This window comes from Lepisosteus platostomus, chromosome 22, assembly GCF_059453375.1.
Source record: "Lepisosteus platostomus isolate fLepPlt1 chromosome 22, fLepPlt1.hap1, whole genome shotgun sequence".
Taxonomy (NCBI): domain Eukaryota; kingdom Metazoa; phylum Chordata; class Actinopteri; order Semionotiformes; family Lepisosteidae; genus Lepisosteus; species Lepisosteus platostomus.
Window position 1 is genome coordinate 11,947,092 of NC_142632.1, and position 21,667 is coordinate 11,968,758.

A 21,667-nucleotide genomic window follows, 5' to 3' on the forward strand; every position below is an offset into this window, starting at 1 on the left:
TTTTTTTTTTTTTACTGTATGTATTTATTTTCTTTGTGCATGCCCTTATCCAGGATATATTTTAATACTGTCGTCATCTGGTAAAACATCTGACACTGTTATGAACAGTCAGAAGATCAGTGAATAGAGGCCAAAGTGGTCGACAGTGTTTGTGTAAAAGGCGGCGTTCCTTTTCGATCATTTACATTAGGCAGAAGCGGGGCCTGGAGCCAGCCTGATGCCTTGAAAGGGCCGTGCAGCTTCGTTGCTGTGGTTCAGAACATGCCTTTGTACTTGAGTCTGTCCTCCTCCCTCTTCTCCTCCATCCGCATGTGCAGGATCATCAGCTCCTTCCTCACTGTCTTCGCCATGCTGGGGTCCAGATCCAGGACCTTCTGGAAGTCAGCCTTGGCCTCCTGCTCGTTCCACACCTCCACGTGTGCCTTAGCCCGGATGTAGAAGGCTTTCTTCACCCCTGTCAGGGAGAGAGACGCTGTCAGTGCCCTGCGTAATAATGAATTTCTTTATCCTGCAGTCATGCCGATTCTGCCGTGACAGAGCTTATTTAATCGAGTCTATGAAATCGTGCAATAAACCTGTTTGTAGTTTAATGTATTGTTTGGATGTGGATGAGGTTGTGATCTGAATGATTATCTGCGACATGAGCAAGTTCCTTGCACGTTCTCTGTCACTTAGCAAGTATCTGTAACTGTAATTTTTACTGAAGACAAAGAGTACAGTATATAACACAGTCCAGGTTTTAAATCACTGATTTACTGTACAGTATGTTTCCGTTGGCTGTTAAAGTAGCAGAAACATGTTCCTGTGTCCAAAAAGTCAATGGAAAAACCATCGGCTGTGGAGCTGGTTATGCGCATCCTGCCCTGGTCAGGGGAGGTTGTGTGGAGCTGGCCTCACCCGGGTGATGGTTGATGATGTCAGTCGTGTGCTCCAGCACCTCATAGTACTCCTCCATGCGGAGCAGGCACTGGCAGTAGTTGAGAATGAGTGTGTTGGCCATCTTTTCCAGCTTCAGCCAGGGTGCCTCCCAACCTTTTTCCTGTGGAAGCATGGAGCCACTCACTACATCATCCGCCCATCTGGAGGAAACTCATTATTTCTTGAGGTAAACTGCCAATGCACCAAAAGCTGAATTTTGCCATCCTAGGTGAACTACTTCATTAATCAAAATGGAGATGTTCATAATTAAGGGCACTATAGAAGCAATAAGAATTATTAGCCTGTATCCCTAAATAGGCTTTCAGAGAAAGAGACTGAAAATTGTTAGGCGTCCACAGTAGTCCCACCTTTCCAAAAAATGCCTCATTGATGTCTTTGATTTCCTAATCCACAAAGTCCTGGAAGACTTGTCATACTCAATACAAAAAGATAAAGCAATGAAAGTTGCTCTGGAGAGTGTTGCTGTGCATTACTGAGCTCTCACTGACACGTCCTCATCTCTCTATGATGAAACACGATCTCTCTGCGCTCTCACACAAGCAGACACCCATGAGACTGATCTCGTCAGCATGATGTGCAGAAAGTTCACATTCTCCCTGCTCAAAAAGACATTGACGGTCAACACAAAGCTACTTACATTTGCACCCACTTATATAACCAATATAACCAGTTTTACTGGTACCTGGCTCACAGGTACAACATTAGTTCCACATGTTAGGATTTGAACCCAAACCCAGTTATGAGTGAAGAACATCTGCTCCACACTGCTGCCCCATTTACAGTATGTCAACTGAGGACAAATCTGCATATACAATGATGAGCTGGAAAGCACCTATTTATGTGCACTACACTGATGTCCATGGCATTTTACCTTGGTCTGTATATTTCTGAGGCAGATGATAGCTTCTTTGTACTTGTTGGTTGCATCCTCATATCGCCCCTGTTTGAAGAGCTTGTTCCCCTGTCCATGGAGAAGGGGTACCGCCTTCAGCCTCTCCTCGTCATTCAGAGCCCAGGACTCTCTGTTGTACTCACTGGGCTGCTCCACCTGGAATACCAACATGGGGAAAGTAGAATGGTAGGGCGGGTTGGTAATGTGATGGAGCACTGACCAAACAGCTACTATCGTATAAGTCCCAAAGCCTCAGGTAGGGAATCAAATCATAAGAACATAAGAAGGGTTACGAATGAGAGAATCCTATTTGGACCATCTGACTGATTTTGTTATTAGCTTATTGATCCAATGATCCCATCCAGCTGTTTCTGGAAGGAACCCAGGATATCAACTTCAGCAATATTGCTGGGTACTTTAGCTTGATCCACAATCCCACAACCCCCTGGGTAAAGAAATGTCTCTTGTTCTCAGAGCCAAATTAATGAGACACATCAGAAGAGCTGCCAGAATGTATACTATGATAATGCAGATTTTGTAATCATGGCTATGACTTGAATCCTTGTAGATTTCCCATCTATCTGGATGGATTTCCCATCTAAATCCCTTATTTTGACAGCATAGAAAACTGTTATACTTTATCTGATCTATTTCACTCCTCTACAGAAAGTGTATGTTTTATATCCAGTGTAAGGCACTATATTAAAGCTTAGGTGCTGGTAATATGTATTAGTGTCCTATAAAGTTGAGCTGGGGGTGTGCATCTCACCTTGACCAGCTCCAAGACGAATATCAGGGGCTGGGGCTCCTTCTGCAGCTCGTCCAGATCTGGGTAGCCCAAGCTGTGGTAGGCGAACATGTTGGCCATACCACAAGTGTGGATGTGCCAGTCTACAGGGTCCTTCCCTTCTGCAATGCGTCGCAGGCTCTTGGCAACAATGGGGTACAGACCTGTGTGCTGGGGGGGACAGGAGACAAGAGGCACTGTAGCCCACAGAAATACAGCCTGTCACCATGTACCAAGCCAGATCCAGCCTGTCCTGCTGTAGGGAGTGGTGCCCACAGTTTCCCTCATTGCCAACGGATATTAATCCACTCTAGTGATTAATCTGAGGAGGAGAAGAAAGGCGGGGGACAAACCTGGGAGAGACGCCTTTCTCCTCCTCCAAGAGGGGAATTTTTGTAGGAAGCAAAAAGAAAAGGGTGTGAATCTGTCCCTTTTTAAAATAAAAATGAATCTGTTATGGACAGCAAAATTATGTCTCATGTCAGGATACACTGCTGAGAAATACAGGAGCACCTCTGAAGCTCATGCATTCATGCATTTGTTTTTACACTGCTTAGATGAGCTCACTATAGTTTCACAACCCAAAGGTAATTGCCTCGAGGACATCAGGGCCTTTACGCCTAACTGCAAAAAGCAAATCATATCCTGGGAATATATGTTTCAAATCCTGTCAGTTGCCGGACTATCTGTGCTCCCATGTGAAATGTATTCACATTGGCCTCAAGAGCCTGTTTAAACCTCCTGCCTCTAATCTGGTTAAGTGAGGGAGTTGATGACACAGCACTAATGGCAGGCAACTTAAACAGGTGTGATTGCTTCAGATTAAAACTGCGCCACACAAAGCTTTAACTCTTTGTGCTCTGGGGCATAGAAGTGCACCTATGTTCCAGAGTTTAAGAAGAACCCGAGTGTTGAGCTGCAGGACACAAGTGAAAAAAACCCACACCTCTCTTGTGGGGTTTGTTTAAATAGTAAATGCTTGTGATAAATAGAAACACTTCAATTGAATAGTTAGAAATCTGCATCTAAAGCCCCCCCCCAAAAAAACCAAATCACCCAAACATTAAAGGATCTTTTTCTTTGAGATAGTAGAAAAATGCTATGATTTCCCTCAAGGGAAAAACAAAACTGATAAAAGACATGAGATTCCTGAACTGACATGATGGGTGTAATTGCTAAAGCAAACCGATGTTCTGTGACTGGGGGAGCCCAAAAATTAAAGAAACATAGCTTTGCACTAACAAAGGCTAGCTTCAATATTTAGTAATACTTTTATTAAAAGTCCTTTTCTACATGGTCCTGAAGGCACAAAATGTGGCATTTTGCTAAAATGCTGTGGTTCTACACCTGAGTGTCAGATGTTTGTCTTATGTACTGTAATGTTCAGTATACTAATCACAGTCTGGAAGACAAACTGGTAGAATGGTGTTACTTTAGTTGCAGCACGTGTGCTCTGAAGTATTGACTATTTTGTTAAAAATCCATTAAAACTATTAGAAATTTCCTGGCCCGCTGATCTAATAAGTGTCAGTGCAGAACTGTAATACAAAAGAAAAGCAGCAGCTCTCTTCTAAGAGAAACTAATATTGCAATTATTAAACAGTATCGCATATGAGATTGGAAGTTAACACACAAACGGCCTTACTGTTTGCTCCTAAGTGGAAAATGACATAAATTGTCAATAATGTAGTAGATTTACATTCTACACTGTCACACACATACATCCCCGTATTCAAGTGCATAATACTTCTTCTTTGTTGTATCATGTTCTCCAAGAACCACGGAATTTGAAACATTTTTCCCTCATCTTTAGAATCATTTTAAATTTGTCATATCTGATCCTAGGGTAGATGCAGAGTCGAGAACAGCAAGTCTTCAAGGATCAGAGATCACTGCCATGACTGTGTCCTTTTTTCTTCTACAGGCGGTAGTAGACAATCGGTAGGAGACACGTTGTACCCAGGACTTGTTCAAGAGAGGCCAGTGGGGGCTACTCACAATGACGTCACACCAGAACTCAGCCACTTCCTCTGTCCTCATGGAGGTAATGAGGGTCTCCCAGATTTCCAGCTTGAACATGTTCCCAATCACTATCTCCATGGGCACCCCCACCTTCTTACTGTCGTCCAGCACTGTCCGGTCATCGTCACACAGCAGGGTTCGGAAATGGAAGGTCACCTACAACAAGGCAATGGAGAGGCACACTGGATGAGCTGTGAACCCCTGACTGAGCAATGAACCATTGAACCTCTTTTTACAAAAAAGTGAGAAAGCTGGCCACTAAGGAATTCAACAGAGGACCTCTGCTTAAGTAAAATAAATGTCACAAAAAAGCTTCTTTCATAGCCTATCACATTTTCCATGGAAATGGATCTCATTCCCATGGCACCAGATTCGTAGTGTTTTCCACACATTTAAGCTTAGTCTTGCATTCAGAACATGTATTTAGGGGACAAAAAATATGGTGCTTTTGAGAGATAGATATGCTTTTCATTGACTTCAGGTGCATCTACACCTTTCTTTTTCTGACTAGCGCACTTGTCTTTTCACTGTATTTCAGAAAACACTGACGACAGACCCAGGACAGCAGGATCCCAGGTTTGATGTTGCAGAGATTCTTCATCAATTACAATGTTCTTTGGAAACATTTATGGAGTGATAGAACAGGTAAGCAATCTGAAATATGGATTTGTCTGGAGTAGTGATGGCCTGGTCATTACAAGAGATTCGTGATTGATTATTATTGTACAACAGACTCATTGGCTGGAGTGGGGCAACCAGTGGTCCCTGACCCCCCCAGAGGTTTCCTTTCTCCCAGTGATACTTTGTGTTTTCTTCTCCTCTCTCTGCCCACATGGCATACTGTTGCTGTGGAAAAGCTGTATAATTCTGTTATTTTCTCTGTAGCAAACCGTTGCAATGGAAAGTATAACAAATAAAAGACTGATCTGCAGTTTTTTTATGTGATCCCTGTGCAAAAAGTTCAGCGCAGGGGATGAACATTCTTCTTTTTTTTACTGTAAAATGAAAATAGGTCACAAAAAAATTCAGCTGGTGCCCACTACTACTGACAACCTGATAAAATAAACTCGGAAGAAAATTAAAAAAATAAAATCAGATTCCACAACAGACACAGATTCCACAACAGATATCGAAATCATATGATGTATTGCTTTTGATCCCAGATATCAATGTCTGGATTGTGTGGCTACTGTACTGTACATAGAGCTGCTATGTAGGACCTAGGATCTGGCGAGATGTGTTCCTGCTCTAGCCAGCTCTGGATGTTTCAGAAGATGTTTCTTTAATGAGAGAACCAGAACGGTACCTTTGTCCCAGTGATGAATTTGGGCAGCTCGGAGGATCCTCCGTGTAGAATAGTCTTCTTCACTCCTTCAACATTGAGCAGCATGGTCTGGTCCATCCTGGACGGGCTGGTGCGATCTTGTCCGTGGCTCTGTGTCCTGTGCCTGTGGGCCCTGCAGGAATGAGACAACGGAGCCGACACTTGCTTTCATTTGCCAGGGATTAGCTGGACGGAAATAATGAGATTAGATGCCTCCCCCCCCACACACACCTTCCTCCCTCCCCCTCCTGATGGCCTGGACAAGGGAGACTTTCTCTAGCTCTCTTCTACATGCTGTCACCTGGTACAGCACCTGATGGAAAGCTCTGGAACACCGGAGAGCCTTCTGCTCAGTCACAGAGAGCCCTTTAGTAGCGCAGGCCCTGACCTCTTGAATTAAAAACCTGCACTTACAGAAGTCTTACCAAAGTCATGTGTAAAGGTGAGATTTCACAATCTGAAGTATATGCAAGCAAACATAAAGAACACAGTTAAGCTCCACATAGCATTGTTTTAATTTAAAAATGATACTCATCAGATTTACTAAATCAAGAAGGGTTTATTTGTGCGGGAAGATAGATATTGCACGTTACTTAGGTATTTGGGAATTGCTGGTTAGGGGTCTGCCTTGTCTTTGGAGATCCTCGAGCTCCCCCTTGTGGTAATCTTAATTAAGTGCACTTGTAAAGTTGGTTTAATTTCAAAAGCAGAGGTTAAAAAAGGGTATTCTTTGAATATTTGATTCATATGTTTTTTATCACAGCAACAAGAAATTATTAGTCCAGATTAAACTCTGTCCTGATTTTGTACTAGGTCCCACGAAAGCACCCAGATGTTTTTCATCTTTTACTGCCGTGATAATGTTAACCATAGCTATATTACACGTCCCTGTTGTTTGTCTCACAGAAACAAAGGTCTATGAGCAGTAAAGGTCTGTCTCAGACTCTTTGGGAATAGACTATAACTTACTGCTTAGAGACCGATCACTTCCGTCTTTATGCATTCTCAGAGTTCTGACTGATTTAAAAAAGACACTGGAGATTGTGTAAGAAACGTGAGCACTTCAGGGGGCTGTGCCCTCCTGCTTTCTCCCCTAAATACTCACCAGCTTTCGATCCTCTGGGACTGAAGGCAGAACATCATTTGGGGGCTTTTATAGCTGCCCGTGTTCCTTGTCTGCGCTCACTGCTATTAAAACGGAAAACAGGGCTGAAAAAGGTCACGGAGAGCCGACTTTAAACTGTCAAATGGCCCTACAAAATGCGGCTGGAAAAAAAGTGATGAGGGAAGAAAACAAAACAATTGATTCAAAATGTGCAAACAAAAACGACACAAAACACAACAACAACAAAACAGTAGTAGATGGCAGACGTTTGCACTCCACGTTCTGTAAACTGGATGCGTTTGTTTGACTAATCCAGTACCTACAGTACTTTGGGTTCAATTCAATTCAAAATACTTCATTAAGGGGTCATTTATCCTCAGAGTGTGCAGACAAGCAGTAGGCTGAGGCTGAGGTGAGGAGTGATTCAGCAGAATAATTCGCTGCTGTATTAGTTTGTAGAGTCCCTGCACTGACACTCAACACTGTAGTTCTGGGTGCACTATTGGGCTTCAGGTTTGTGAGGAGGTGCTCCTCTTGTTTGGTTGTGTGTGCTCAATGCTGTGTGCTGCATGTGTGTATGAAGGTTTGTCTGTCATTGTGTGCAAGCATGCGCGATTGTGCAGGCAAGGTACTTGTGTTTGTCCATATACTGTAGCGCTCTGTGTGTTTTATAAATGTGTTTATCTTGTCTGTATGTGTGTTGTTCTCTTTCTATATGCATATCTATGCCTTCGGCTGTGGGGCAGTGCAAAAGCGGCCTTTGATGGATTTATTCCTTACAGTGCTGTACATATAAACAGAAACCAGCACACATAAATAAAATATGTGATTCAGTATTTCTCGGGTGGTCTGCACACCAGCATTAGAATCTACATTAGGTTTTACTGTGCCACTTTGGCTAAACCTCCCCTTGTGTCTCCTGCTCCAGAAGTGACATCTTGGCCAGCAGGCCTAATGAAATAAGGGGAGAGTGGAGCCAGTGAGACAGGGGTAAGGGGGTGTGGATAGGGGCTGTTTTGTTCTTGTTGTGAAGGAGCTTTCGGCTTTCTTACCGCTTGGCATTACTGTAAAAAGTCTACGGTCTGAACTCAGCGGGAGTGTGCGCGCGTCTGTGTACAAGGGTGGGGGAGGAGGGGGTGTCACCACAATTTAGAAAGAGAGAACAATGGAGAGAAAGAATCACGTCAGCGGCTGAAAACCGCGTCTTGTCTCACGTAATAGTTGAGATTCTCCCGGGCTTGTCTATCCAGAATGTGTTACATGGCCTGCGGCGTGAGGGGTTAAAAAGGATTGACAGGAGCATTCTGTTCGATGAACTGCAGGCACCCTGCCATTTCAGACCCATCATCCTCTTTTCTCTGACAGGCAGGCAGCTCTTCACCTCCGAGCAGTGTGGCTGGAATGCCACTCCCGACAATAAACAGCAGAGCCAACCAACACCCAGCCTCCCAGCTCCGAACAGCCCCCTCCAGCTCAGATCATTACAGCCACTGCCTGCGTACACATGGTTTGAATATGCAGCCTCAGCGCTTTCATAATTCTGTCTTACACAATGTTCCTACATCCACGGCACTGGAATTTCCTTGTTTTTTTTTTCAAGCCCTTAGGAAACCAACTGACTCCTGAGTGACACAAGAATTGAAATTTGTGGGCTTCTGAGTACAGGAAGTCTCCGATCTGAAGACAAGTGCACGCAGCTCTCGTTGGGCCCACAGTAATTTTATCACAGGCTGACGGGCTTAGTGGTTGAGAATTGTGGCTGTTTTTGAGCTCGGATGAAAGATGTTTTTGAGGAGTGTTTACTGTAGAAAGTGAGCACAGTCAGACTCGCTGCCTGGCCTTGCTCTGTCTTTAATCTCCTAATTTCCATTTGAGTGAGGGTTATTGTGATTGGTTATCCTGTTAAAGCTCCCTTTTAGCTCCCTTGTTTTACTGATTTTTATTCTTATTAGTTTGTTTTTCCAGTCCAGAGCTGTCCTGCACTGAGCAGTACGTAGTGGAAGCTGTAGCTGTTCACTGGAAAGACTTTAAGACCTGGGGCTTTTATAACAATAAACGAAGAGGTACATCCTGCTTAGAAAAATGCCCTCAGGTTAAAAAACCATGGTCTCCAGACTTTTCAAAAAGCGGCACGCGAGACAGCACTGTGGTTCATTAGTCTGAGGTGAAACTAGAAAGGTCTGTCTCCCCATACAAGGAGACAGAATTATCTGTAAAAATAAAACAACAACCAAAAAGAAAAGCCTTCAAACTGTACTGTCTGCCTACCAGGGACTTTGTTATCAGCTGCTCTCTGAAGCAACTTCAATGTGGCCTTTTGAAACATCCCAGTTCACGTTATCCAAGGCTAGCTTAGTGACTGTAAAAGAGGGCAACGTTTGTTTCTCTGTGTGTCTTTCTGAGTGTGTGTATGAGATGTTTCTGTGTGTGGTGTGTGTCTGAATTGGGGGATGTGGGGGTGTGTGTTTCTGTGGGGAGGGGAACTGTGTGGGTGTGTGTGTGTGTTGAAGGTGTGATTCTGTGTTTGGGGGTTGTGTGTATTTCTATGTGTTTCTATGTTTATGGATGGTGTGAGTTGGGGGTGTGGGGATATGTGTCTGTTGGGGAGTGTGGGGGTGTGTGATTCTTTGTTTGGGGGCTGTGTGTGATGAGGGTGTGTGGGAGTGTGTGTTTTTGTGTGTTATGGGACTGTGTGTTTCTGAGATTGATGGGGGTGTGTCTGTGGGGTGTTTCCGTATGTGATGAAGGTGTGTGTGGGGGAATGTGTGTTTTTGTGTGTGATGAGGGTGTGTCGGGGTGTGTGTTTCTGTGTGTGATGAGGGTGGGTCGGGGTGTGTGTTTCTGTGTGTTATGGGGCTGTGTGTTTCTGTGTGTGATGAGGGTGCGTCGGGGTGTGTGTTTCTGTGTGTGATGGGGGTGTGTGTATGGGAGTTGTGTGTTTGTGGGATAGGAGTTTGTTGGAGTGTGTGTTTCTCTGTGTTGAGAGGGGTGTGTAGCAGTGTGTTGGTTGTTCTGTGTGCGTGGGTGGGGTGTTACTAAGGGAGAGAACCAGGAAGGAGGGTGTCATAAGCAGGCTAGGGGGGATCTGTCACACCTTTACTTAGAATAACCACAAAGCTTTCCTGCACTGTAGTCCCATATGTTCCAGTTCCGGGAGGAGTTCTTGTGCTCCTGAAGAGCACAAAGTTTCCTTTGCAAGGATAAATCATCTCTCCAGTGAAGTGTGTCAGAATCCCCCCCCCCCACCGCAAGCTGGGTAATGATGTGTTCAGTTCTGCTGGAGTGCAGTCAGAGACTCCCTAAAGGATGCTGCTAAAATAGACTAACAGCGTATTTTAGGAGGCAAACGTGAGCTCACCAAGCTCACTTTTCCTGACAGTGGACAACAAACCCCAGCACGACGCCCTCACCACATGTGAGCCTCTTTCGGGGTTTAAAACAATACAGGCTTTCTGCACTCAGAGTTTCGGAAAGCAACCAGTAAAACGTTTGCAGATATAAAACCTTGTCCGGAGCTACACCTGGTTCTTTCAGGTGAGTAGGAAGGAGAAAGCTAAAATCAAGTCTTACTTAAAGGGTGACACCCAGGCCAGACGAAGTGAGTGCAGATTGCAGTCTGGCTTTGACTGCATGGAGCCCCACTACTACACCACCAGACAGCATGGTGTTCTCTGAGGGCCGTCTTATTGGGGGTTTTGCAATATGGTACCTACCGTAAGACATGCTTCTTGGAACAGATTGAAGCCTGTTTTTCACGCAGAACTGAGGCCCATGGGACACCAAGAGCTTTGTGTGTTGGGAAACACCTGTGTCCATCTGTAGAAAGAGGGGTCAATAATGTCCACAGAGGAGATAGCAGGTTGGTTTCAAGTTTTATCTCTGTTGACTCAGTACAATCCAGCAAATTATGTTGAAAGCAGTACTAAGATACTAAGAATCTGCAATCATTGCACATGAACTTTGTAACTCTGCATATTTCGTCATATGCCTTGGATTTTTAAATCAAGGCGTGTTGTGTGAAAAGTGTCTAACACACTAGTAAGGTTCAACAAAGTCAACCAAGTAGATTTCAGCAGAACGAACTGAAACACAAACCAGGTGGATAAATGTGGAAAAGACATGAAAGGACATTTAAAACTGAAACCAGGAGGTTTATCTTTACCCAAAGGGTAGTGGGAGCCTGGAACAAGATACCCAGCTACAATATGTTGTTGAAGCTGATATCCTGGCCTATTTCAAGAAGCGGCTGGATCAATGGATCAAACTCATGAGATCAATGGATCAATTAGCAACAGTACTAACTACCATATGAGTCAGCTGGGCTGAATGGCTCCTTTTCCTTTGTAACCTTTCTTATGTTCTTGTGATTAAAGTCATGTAGTATGCAATGCATTATTTAGCCAAATTATAGATTGTTCTGCAATATTTATTATGTTTGTCTTGATCTTGCCATCTGAACTTATGCTATTTTGTTGAGTTGAGCAAAACTAAGAAGTCCAACCAAATCCTGCTTTATAATAATAGTTCTAATCTTGCAAAGTAGAAAGGTTAACACAGTGCATTCCAGTGCAAGGTTTCGGCTCCTCTAAAATACTCTCAACATTGTGACAAACAGCTGGTCAGAAACCATATCAAACAAGCCATTAAACTACATGAAAGGAAAGACTCTGAGCTCCGGCCCGAAGGCGCCAATCACATCTACGATTATGACATTGTGACTGGAATTTTAGCACCGCGTGGTGTGATGTTCCAGTACGGTTTCCTAAATGTGGACTCACTTAGAAATGTGCCTCAGAGCATGTACCAGTTCCAACTAGCCCGGACTTGCAGCAGACCAGCTGCTCTGCCATTTCCCATCTGCTTCCATCTCAGACACAAAATGGGATCCCTAGGTCTGCCGGGTCAGTGCGAAGAACGTCACGTCCAGAAAGACTCAAACGCCACTCTAAAAGGTGTAGTGCAGTGGCCTGGGTTCTCTAGACGAATATAGGCCAGGGCAATTCCAAGGAGACTCGGGCTTCCTAGATATTAATGGGTTTTGTGATTTTTGCGTCAGTGTCTCAAGAGGAAAATGGCAGAGGGGTGCACATTAGTACACAGCATACCGTACAAAAACAGGAGCAGGCAGACAGCGGCAGAGCGCAGGTGTCAGGATCTGCACGGAATGGCTGGAATAGCAGGGCTGCCGCGGGCGGGAGCTGTCCGGGCCTGCGAGCGCATTGCTGAGTTATTGCCTTCGTCTGCTGCAATCCGGAGGAATTCCTGACTGTTTGCTCCGATACAACAGGGCGCTGCAGCTCTGGGCTTTTTCAGATGGCAGGCTTCAAAACATCAGGCTGGTCCTGTTATGAAAACAGGCAGGTTGTTAGAAAAAGTCACAAGGGAATCAGAGTCTATCCCAGCAAGCAATGGGGACAAGCCAGGATACACCCTTGATAGGGATGACAGTCCATTGGCATGGATCTATTTCATTTATTAAGAAAATAAACGTTCTCCCGAGATGGACAGGCCTTTTCAGTCTGGGAATGATGAAGCAAGGAAATCTCTTACATTTATTTAGCCAGAAAAAAGATGCTGAGATGCACTGCTGCAGCATTTCTATGTTCTAGCCTGCTCGACAGCTCACAGGAAGCTGGGCCTGCTCTGCACTGGGAGACTGCTGTTGTGGTGGTGCACCAGTAGGGGGCAGTCTTCACTTTAGGTCATCCATGCATTTTCTCCCTATCCCAGCAAGCAACGGGCTCAAGGCGGGGGTACTCCCTTGGCTGGATGCCAGACCATTGCAGGGCACACACTGACACAGACGTGCTCACACTCACACAAGAATCAATTAATAATAATAATAATAATAATTGCTTACACTTATATAGCGCTTTTCTGGACACTCCACTCAAAGCGCTTTACAGGTAATGGGGACTCCCCTCCACCACCACCAATGTGCAGCATCCACCTGGATGATGCGACGGCAGCCATAGTGCGCCAGAACGCTCACCACACATCAGCTATCAGTGGGGAGTAGAGCAGAGTAATGAAGCCAGTTCAGAGATGGGGATTATTAGGAGGCCATGATTGGTAAGGGCCAATGGGAAATTTGGCCAGGATGCCAGGTTTACACCCCTACTCTTTTCGAGAAACGCCCTGGGATTTTTAATGACCACAGAGAGTCAGGACCTCGGTTTTACGTCTCATCCGAAGGACGGCGCCTGTTTACAGTATAGTGTCCCCATCACTATACTGGGGCATTAGGACCCACATGGACCACAGGGTGAGCGCCCCCTGCTGGCCCCACTAACACCTCTTCCAGCAGCAACCTTAGTTTTTCCCAGGAGGTCTCCCATCCAGGTACTGACCAGGCTCACACCTGCTTAGCTTCAGTGGGTTGCCAGTTGTGAGTTGCAGGGTGATATGGCTCCAATTAACATACCAGCATGTCTTTGGACTGTGGGAGGAAATCGGCATTTCCCAGAGGTAACTCACGCAAACACGGGGAGAAGATACAAACTCCGAGCAGACAGCACACCAGGTCTGGGATGGAACCCAGGGCCCCAGTGCTGTGAGGCAGCGATACCTTACATCACCATTTCCAAAAACGAATGCCTCATTCTGGTGGCCAGGGAAATTGTGTTGTAGCAGGAGCTGTCCTTCTGAAGAGACTCTAAACTGATTGTGTGGTTGTTAAAGATCCCATGGCAGCGTTCCTAAGAATGACAATGACAACCGCAGTGTCCTGGCTAGAATCTGTGTGTCAGGTCCGGTTTTCCCTTAGCTCTGCGGGTACAGCAGTTTCTCTCTTTTCTATCTGATCTGCTGTGGTGGGGCAGGTGGTTCATAATGTCTGTCTCACGTTTCCCATTTGGGTTCTGCTCTTCAGTGTCACTTTTGGGTCCTTTTGGATGAGAATGGCTATATACTGTAAATGCACTGTCGTTAATTAATTTAGGGCCCAGTAGAAACATATAGATCAGGTTCTACAGCTGTTTAAAATGGCCTTTTGGCCTGCTACAGTATTGCCTGCTGGGAGGAGGACATGAATGTCCAGCGTTCTCCCTAACTGAGCCTCATGCTCCCTCTCTTGACCTTTAGTTACATACCTCTGTGCATAGCGAGCGGTACAAAGGGCATGCACGCCACACTGCTGACGCAGCCTCACTCACACAATCACATGGCGCTGGCTATTCTATAAGCTCCGTCACCCTGGGAGACCAGCTGACCTGGATATTCTGGGATAGGCTGCTGGATCACTCACACTCTCCCGCTGACTCTGCTCCTCTTGGCCACGCAGTGTCTTCCATTCTGAGCACATCAGCAGTGCGCACTCCCACATTTATCATCGCAACAGCGCAAGATGGGAGTGAACACACTTAAGTGTACCACTAGTGTTGACGGTGTTTGCAGTCGACAATTGTTAAGGCTGCCTTCTTGTGAATTGGGAACAGCAGACTAGTTGCACCACAAGTAAGGATTGTTTTCTATAAAATCAGTAATATAAACAGCAAGTTTATCCTTAAATCCATTTTCTTAACACTTCTTCCAATATAGGGTCACTGGGGAGCCAGAGCCTATCCCAGAAACCAACAGGCACAAGGCAGGGTACACCCTGGACAGGACACCAGTCCATCATAGGGCACACACAAATACAAACATGCACACTTACACCAGGGCCAATTTTCTTTCTTTGGACTGTGGGAGAAAACTGGAGTACCTGGAGGAAGCCCACACAAGCACAGGGAGAACATACAAGCTCCACACAAATAACACATACTGTACAAATTCCAGCACCCCAGGTCTGGAATTGAACTCGGGGCCCCAGCACTGTGGGGTAGCAATGGTAACCACTATGCAACCCTCAGCAAAAGTACGAGATGTATGTGCAGTATTAGGATATCTGGAGTATATGCATTTACAAGTTGTATTTGTGTCATCCTCCCAGAATTTTGCTGAATCTTTGTTTTGTTTTTTTACAGAGAGCTCAGGTAATCTCCAGAGGAAAGGCACCTGAGAGCTGAAAAACTACAACAAATCATTAAAAAACTCGAAATAAAAGGCCAATGCTAAATACTGCATCCAATTAAAAAGCCATTTACAAAATGTTGCACAGCACTTGTACATGGTGAAGGGAACGTCAATGATTTTCCGATACCCGTCTAGTATTTCTTAATCAATTTCTCTCAAGTCCAGACACTGCATATGAGCCGAGCTGTTCTGACTACAGAATGTTCTCATACCCTTCTCAAATAGCACGAAACTCCTTTTACTGACTTTTATGATGATGATATTGCCGTTGTACTTGTAAAACAGAGAATAACATTCTCAACAAGCTTCAAGAAATAAACCGAGACAACAGTTCTAAATGAGCACCCATGCATGCACACTTCAGAGCAAGAACAGGACAAGAGACGACATCGTATGGCCTTAAACTGAGGCTGCTGGCACCTCCAGTAGAGACTGTGTTGCTGAGCCTTCTGCTTGCTGGACACAAATAGTGTTGTTGGAAGTCAATTCCACACAATCCAGGTATTTACATCAACCAAGAGGTCTGCGTGCTGACACCCTCTGTGGTTTTGATTTCTGTGCAGATTTTTCGCTTTGCTCCCCTGATTAATTTTGCCACTGGTTCTCTGTCCTGGTCCTGGAGCATCCCAGTGACTGCTGGCTTTTGTTCCAGCTGGGCCCTGATCCCCAGTGCTTACTGCGGACCAGTAATTGATTTGCTTGCTTGTTCAGGCTTTTGTACGGCTCCCAGGCCCTGGTTTAAAAAATACTACGTTCCAGTGGTCCTCAGTCCTGGCCCTGGGTCACCTCTGTGTCCACTGGTCATCGTCCCAGCAGAGCTCACATTCAATTGATAATTTATGTCAATTTTCTGTTTCAGGAATTTTATGCAGAAGTGGCTTTCAGCTCTCAGAAAGCTGAATGAGAATTAGAATACAGTAGGTACGAACCCTGTGCTAAATTAATGAGTTGCAGGACTGCTTTCATTCGGGCGTGCTTGGTGAAATATGACCAACTGGACTAGGGCAGAGGAAATCCACTTGCCGACTGACTCGCTGTCCGATACATAGCCAGTCCCACATGCGTCTGTTCGGCATCAGTCGATCACCCATGCAGGGCTGTTCAGTCAGAAATAAGGGAGCAAATTCTTAATTGGCAAGTTGAGGAGAGACTGCAGACAGTCCTGTGTGCGGCAGTTGTTGGAAATAAAGCACTTTAACTGGGGGACCTTTAAAAGCACAATCTGAGTCCACCAAAAAAGACTAAAACAGCAAGCAGATCAGTTACAGGTAGCATTTAGCTGGAGTCATCCAGGACCAAGACTGAGAAGCACTGCCCGACACTGTTGACTTCATGGAAACTGCCAGCATGTTCATTCAGCTTAAAGTAAAAACAAATACTGTATGTCTTATGTAAGAGGTGACTCGAAAGTCACTTGACCAGATGGGAGTTTTGCCAGGGGAAAATCTGCAACCAGAGAAACAGGTGACCATGAGGAAGGGAACACAGTGGTGAGCTTTGAGGCTTCTGGTGACTTCCAGGGTTTGGAGGAGAATTAGGGACGTTCGAGTTGTTTATTTTAAGGTCTCAGGCAAGGAGCCAAAAGTTGTTTGGCTGTGGTGGATCTCGTTATCGGGGCATTGCAGTGAGCGAATCTCGGCATCTGTGGACGCACTGGCAAAGGGCTGGGTTTCCAGTTTATGGAGTCACCTGTTGCACAGTCCAGGATCCTGCCGGGATTAGTGCCAGGCAGCTGAGCAGACAAGCTGCTTGGTCACACCCAGCCTCACCTGCGTAATCCTTCATTCCACCCTGACCTGCAGCCCCAGGTACGGGCATCACGCCCCCTGTCTCCACAGCAGGAATCACACACCATCCGCCAGGAGGACTCAGGGGAGAGGTTTGTCTCTTGAAGGACTTTGTGTTTCGCACCGCATGGGTTAGAGCACAGTTCTTGCTGCATAAGAGAAAATGATGCCTCAAGGTTAGAAAACAAAGCAAACAAGGGAAATTGTACATGCCTAATGTACAGGAGGGGATTAGGAGTGGGCTTTGTGTATCTTCACTCAGTGATAGATGTTTACCGATGAGGTTTTCTGTTTGAAATAATCTGTTTCCCCCCCAAAAAACTGTTGTCCCCCTGGGCCCCAAAACACAGCGCTGCCTGGGTTTACTACTGCGGTGAGCTCCTTAGTAACAACTTCTTGTTACAGAAATTTACATTAGTCATACAGTACTTTTGTCTCGTGTGACGCATTGAAATGCCTCAATTAAACAAATCCATGACAACACTGGTGTTTTTCTTCATTTACACTCAGTCCTCGGTATCTCCGAACTCTAGTAAAACAAGGCATGGTTGCCACTTGAAACCTTACATTTCTGAGGAGCTACTGGAAAGGACATTTTTGGGAGCCTTAGTCATTCAGCGTCGACAGGACATCTTCTGTGTAGAACTCACTATTCGTGCTTCTCTTTCCATGTCAAAGGCAGATCAGCTTGGGTTGATCTGCGGACTGTGAGGGATTTCTGCAGCGTTATTACCAGCTGGTGCAACCCAGGGTAACGCTATGATGTTTTAGATCAAGTGAGACTAAAAATAATCATTTTAAGCAGTCGTGGATGTGTAATCCCCAGGGCTGCCTGAGCAATTTAAAGTGACAGGGCCGTGTTGCAGGAGGGGCATTTCATGTGGAAGAGTGGTTAGGGCTCTGGACTTGCGATCACGGGTTCGAGCCTCAGGTGGGGTTGTAATCTCAAACAAAGCACTTTGCCCAGAGTGCTCCAGCACACAGAACTGCACACAGAATAAACAGATGCCAGAAACATCATACGCAAAATTAAAATATGTAACTGTAGCTTCTTGACGCTGTCTTGGACAAAAGTATCAGCTAAACATGATGCTGTAAATCCTTAATGCTTCCAAATTACCCCACGCTTACAGCACTAAGCTTTTTTCTCTTGTCTCCCAGGGACTCCCACTGTCTTGACAATGCTACCCAGAGGAAGACAGGTTTTCTCATTTTCCTTTTCTCTAGCTATACAAACCAAAACTAACAGAAAACAACATTACGTAGCATTTGTCACATCTAAATCCAGGACAAACTGTCTGTGACACCAGACATGCAAAGACAAGGAAGAGAGGTGTTGCAAAAGAAAAATAAAACAGAAAATAAGAAACCAATTGCCATGGTATCCTTTCATAAGGCAGAATAAGATTTTCTGAATGCAGGGACCTTAGACACAGGCGTGACACAACATTTTAAGACACAGAAAAATGTTTTTAGAAACCGTCAGGTAAGACGGAGCTTTTAATTGCTCAGTCCTCGTAGGAGGTGGCCCTGGCCAGACACCTGCTATTTTTTTTACCAGCTCTTTACAGTGATTAAGAAGTGCTGCCTGCAGGAACACTCCCAGAAGCCCTTTCCCACTGGGGCCGTGGTCATGACGATGTGAGCTCAGGTTTGAGTGGGTGGTTCACAGTGCAGCAGGGAAGCGGGGGGGGAGGGAAGGAGAGGGAGGGGGGATGGAGAGAGAAGGGCAGAGTGGCGTCATGTCCTTTTAATAAGATTGGCTGTTTGGCTCCAACACTCCTAGTCAGTCTTTCCGTCACATTACATAACCAACATTTAGCAGAGAAGGGAATTGTCTGGGCAACCAGTCCATTTCCTACGTCACTGCCATAGGGCAGGATTAAACTGCCGGGCTCTGAGGTGGCAGATTGAAGATCTGCAATTGTTTTATCTTTTTATCTCCACCCCCCCCATCACCATTTCTTTCTGCCCACCCACACGACATGGCTGCATCTGACTGTAAAGCTCCTACCTAATAGCCCCCCCATCAGCAACTAGGTTAAGGCTTTAGGTTGGGGGGGTGGAGGGGGGACAGACAGTACTTTGATTGTGCGGAACACACACATAGTGTCTCAAACACCATCAGCCCAAAAGAAACAAAACTGAGTGTTCATTTCCCTTTTCTCTGCCTCTGTCCTCAGACGCCTGTAAGAGACAGGAAGCTTATTTCCAAAGCACCTGCAGAGTATTCAAGGCTGGTGTTAAATCCAGCGAGCAATGGAGGACGGAACAGAGGCCTCACTGTGCAATCACTGTCACAACAGTCAGCAGGAAAAGAGCAGGACTGGAGGCTGTGCAGAACATTTTCAATCCTGTCAAGCTGCCTCTCCACGATCTAATATATTCAGGAAGCGGCGAAGGGGGTATTTTGAGGGAGGGACAGAAAATCAGAAGAGAAACCCAGCACGCTGGTCCAGGAAGTGCTAGAAACTCCCGACTAGACCCCGCGGACCAGCTAACCTGTGAATATACACACCCTTCCCGGGGATCACCATAATGGAAATGGCAAAAAGAACAGGGCAGTGCTCCAACAAATACAACCTTTGCGCACTGAATATAAACATCAAGAACCTATGCACGCCCCAGTGACACGTGGGACTGTCAGAAACGTCCCCTGCTGCCAACCAACGGCAGCTCCTCTGCGTTAAGAGAGCTGTGGCAGACGGGCCGTGCGCCAGCCCCTCCGGGTCTGACCAAGCAAGAGCTCTGGAAACGGCTGACGGTGCGCAAATGACAGACTGCTTGGATACACCTGCTGGGGCGGTAGAGCCACTGGTCCGTACCCACCAGAGAGCCCGTCGTCTCCCCCGGGGGTTGTGGGCAAGCTCCACAAGCCGGGCTCAACTGTGCTGCCGACGTCCTGCGCTGAAAAGCATGGGTTCAGGGGGGGTTGTTGGGGGGGATACGGTCCTGTTAATGCAGTCTCTTTGTGGGCCAGTTAATTTATCAAGATGGCTTGGGAATGTCCTGCGCACCTCAGTGCTAACATTATCAGCCTTCCAGACTGAAATCCTTCTGGAATGTGAAGGGGGAGGGGGGGGGGGTCAAAATTAGAGAATAATTCCCTGCTGCTGTTTTTTTTTCCCCCCTTGCTTTCAAACAAGTGCGTTTCAGCACTAAAACAAATGCCAAGAGCTTTTTGAGAGCTGGTCTGCACCGTGCCGCCTCCTCTCAATCTGTTCTCTGGAGTTATCAAGGTCACCTGCAAATGAATCAGGTGTTCTCTGCTTTGGAAAGTCACTGATTCCTTACAATTCCTACCTACAGGCTAAATGACTAAAAAAAAGGCTTTAAAAGCCACTGATAACTGCAATGGATATTGCCTATTTTCACACACATACTGATCAAACCAGCTTCTCACATGAGACAAGTGCTATGCAGACCTGTGGCCAGAGCTGCCGGCACATCCATGGGATTAACAGCACACTTCTGCAGCTTTCACACAATTTCCATGAAGTGTTTCTAGGTTGTTAACCCACCATTCAGTACTGGTACAGCCCCGAGTTCTGAAACTCTCCTGGCACATTTGGAAGCAGATGACTCACCAAACCTTATCCTTCAGTTGCTAGGACCAGAGGAAGACAGAGGGAATCACGAGCCATGGATACAGATTAACTCTTTCCTTTTCCTGCCCGGCTTGCAAAACAGATTGGCAACACTAAAAAGAAGCCTTACCTCAAGATAGCATCGTCCACCCGTGTTCATTTAACAGCAGCAAAGCTTAAGCCAGAAAATGAATGGCCTGAAGTTTCATACTGCATTCTTTGCAACACTGGACCTTGTATGCAACACAAAAATGTAGAGATGCCTTCCATCTTACCTAGTAATTGTTGATACAATCCTTCATAACCAGAGTTCCCTAATCAAAGTCATTTTGGGGAAAAAAAAACAACTTAATGCATAATCAGGAAGGTCATCAGACATCCAGCATCTACAGTCTTGCTCCTGTGCATGATATTGAAGTTTGTCATCAACACAGATTAGCTTTAGGAAACACTCCACTAGTCTAAGAAATATGCATTTTCTGACTGTGGACCTGAGCAGGCTTGTTCCTTGTCTGAACAGCAATCCACCCTCCAGGAAAATCATTTGAGGAAATTCGACCCTGACTTTGCCCATTCAGATAATCCAAGACTGGCAATGTCCCATGCAAACTGATGACCTCAGTATGGTTTTAGATTTCGATCTGTCCAAACCAGGCAGCTGCTCTTGTGTCAAGCATGTCTCTCGCAGGATTTCAGCTGGACAGAGGAGGTACACTACAGCTCCCCTCTATTTCCCTTCCATTGGCGCACATGTGACGATCAGTCCTATTTAAGTCTCAGTCATGAGACGCATAGTGCAAACTTGGTGAGGAGAAGGGAGATGCCTTTGCAGGATTCAGAGATGGAGACACGCAGGGAACAAGTCAGCACAGAGATAAGCACAGATACCCAGACTTTAGTTTTAAGCAAATCTAAACCTGGCAGTTAAGATTTTTCCCATTTTTACATGAAAGTTCTAATGCAGACATACATAAGAAAAATTGAGGGCCTGTACATTTTAGTTACTGTAAGTACCATTCAAAGATAACAAGAACTTCAAATCTCTCCCAGACTTCTGAACAGCACCTAGTGAAGTGTAGGCAGTCAAAATCATTTATATAAGCATTACCTGCAGCTTAAGGCCTGGGGTTTAAAAGGACAGGTAAACTTTTCCCCACAAAATGAGAGGATTAAATAAAAAAGCTAGCTTTCAGAGAGTTTTATAAGGTATC

General features: G+C 45.5%; 1 protein-coding gene and 1 long non-coding RNA gene across 3 annotated transcripts; one reads left to right on the plus strand and one right to left on the minus strand.

Moving 5' to 3' along the window:
- Positions 1-20,908, minus strand: aipl1 (AIP like 1 HSP90 co-chaperone). Of its 2 annotated transcripts, XM_088615947.1 has the most exons (9): positions 20,732-20,908; positions 12,175-12,411; positions 7,070-7,152; positions 5,947-6,097; positions 4,617-4,796; positions 2,601-2,789; positions 1,811-1,987; positions 898-1,039; positions 1-454 (listed from the first exon to the last, which is right to left on the minus strand). In XM_088615947.1, the coding sequence occupies exons 3-9, from the start codon at positions 7,105-7,107 to the stop codon at positions 255-257; spliced, it is 1,077 nt and encodes a 358-aa protein (XP_088472073.1). In that variant the 5' UTR covers positions 7,108-7,152; positions 12,175-12,411; positions 20,732-20,908; the 3' UTR covers positions 1-254. The 2 variants fall into 2 exon arrangements, with proteins under 2 accessions (XP_088472073.1, XP_088472074.1); XM_088615948.1 differs by lacking the exons at positions 12,175-12,411; positions 20,732-20,908 and having other exon boundaries at positions 7,070-7,157.
- LOC148643482 (uncharacterized) lies at positions 5,183-17,350 on the plus strand. The gene is made up of 2 exons (XR_015929045.1): positions 5,183-5,285; positions 15,034-17,350. It is a non-coding gene; the product is annotated as an uncharacterized LOC148643482 (long non-coding RNA).
- Positions 20,909-21,667: the final 759 nt, after the last annotated feature.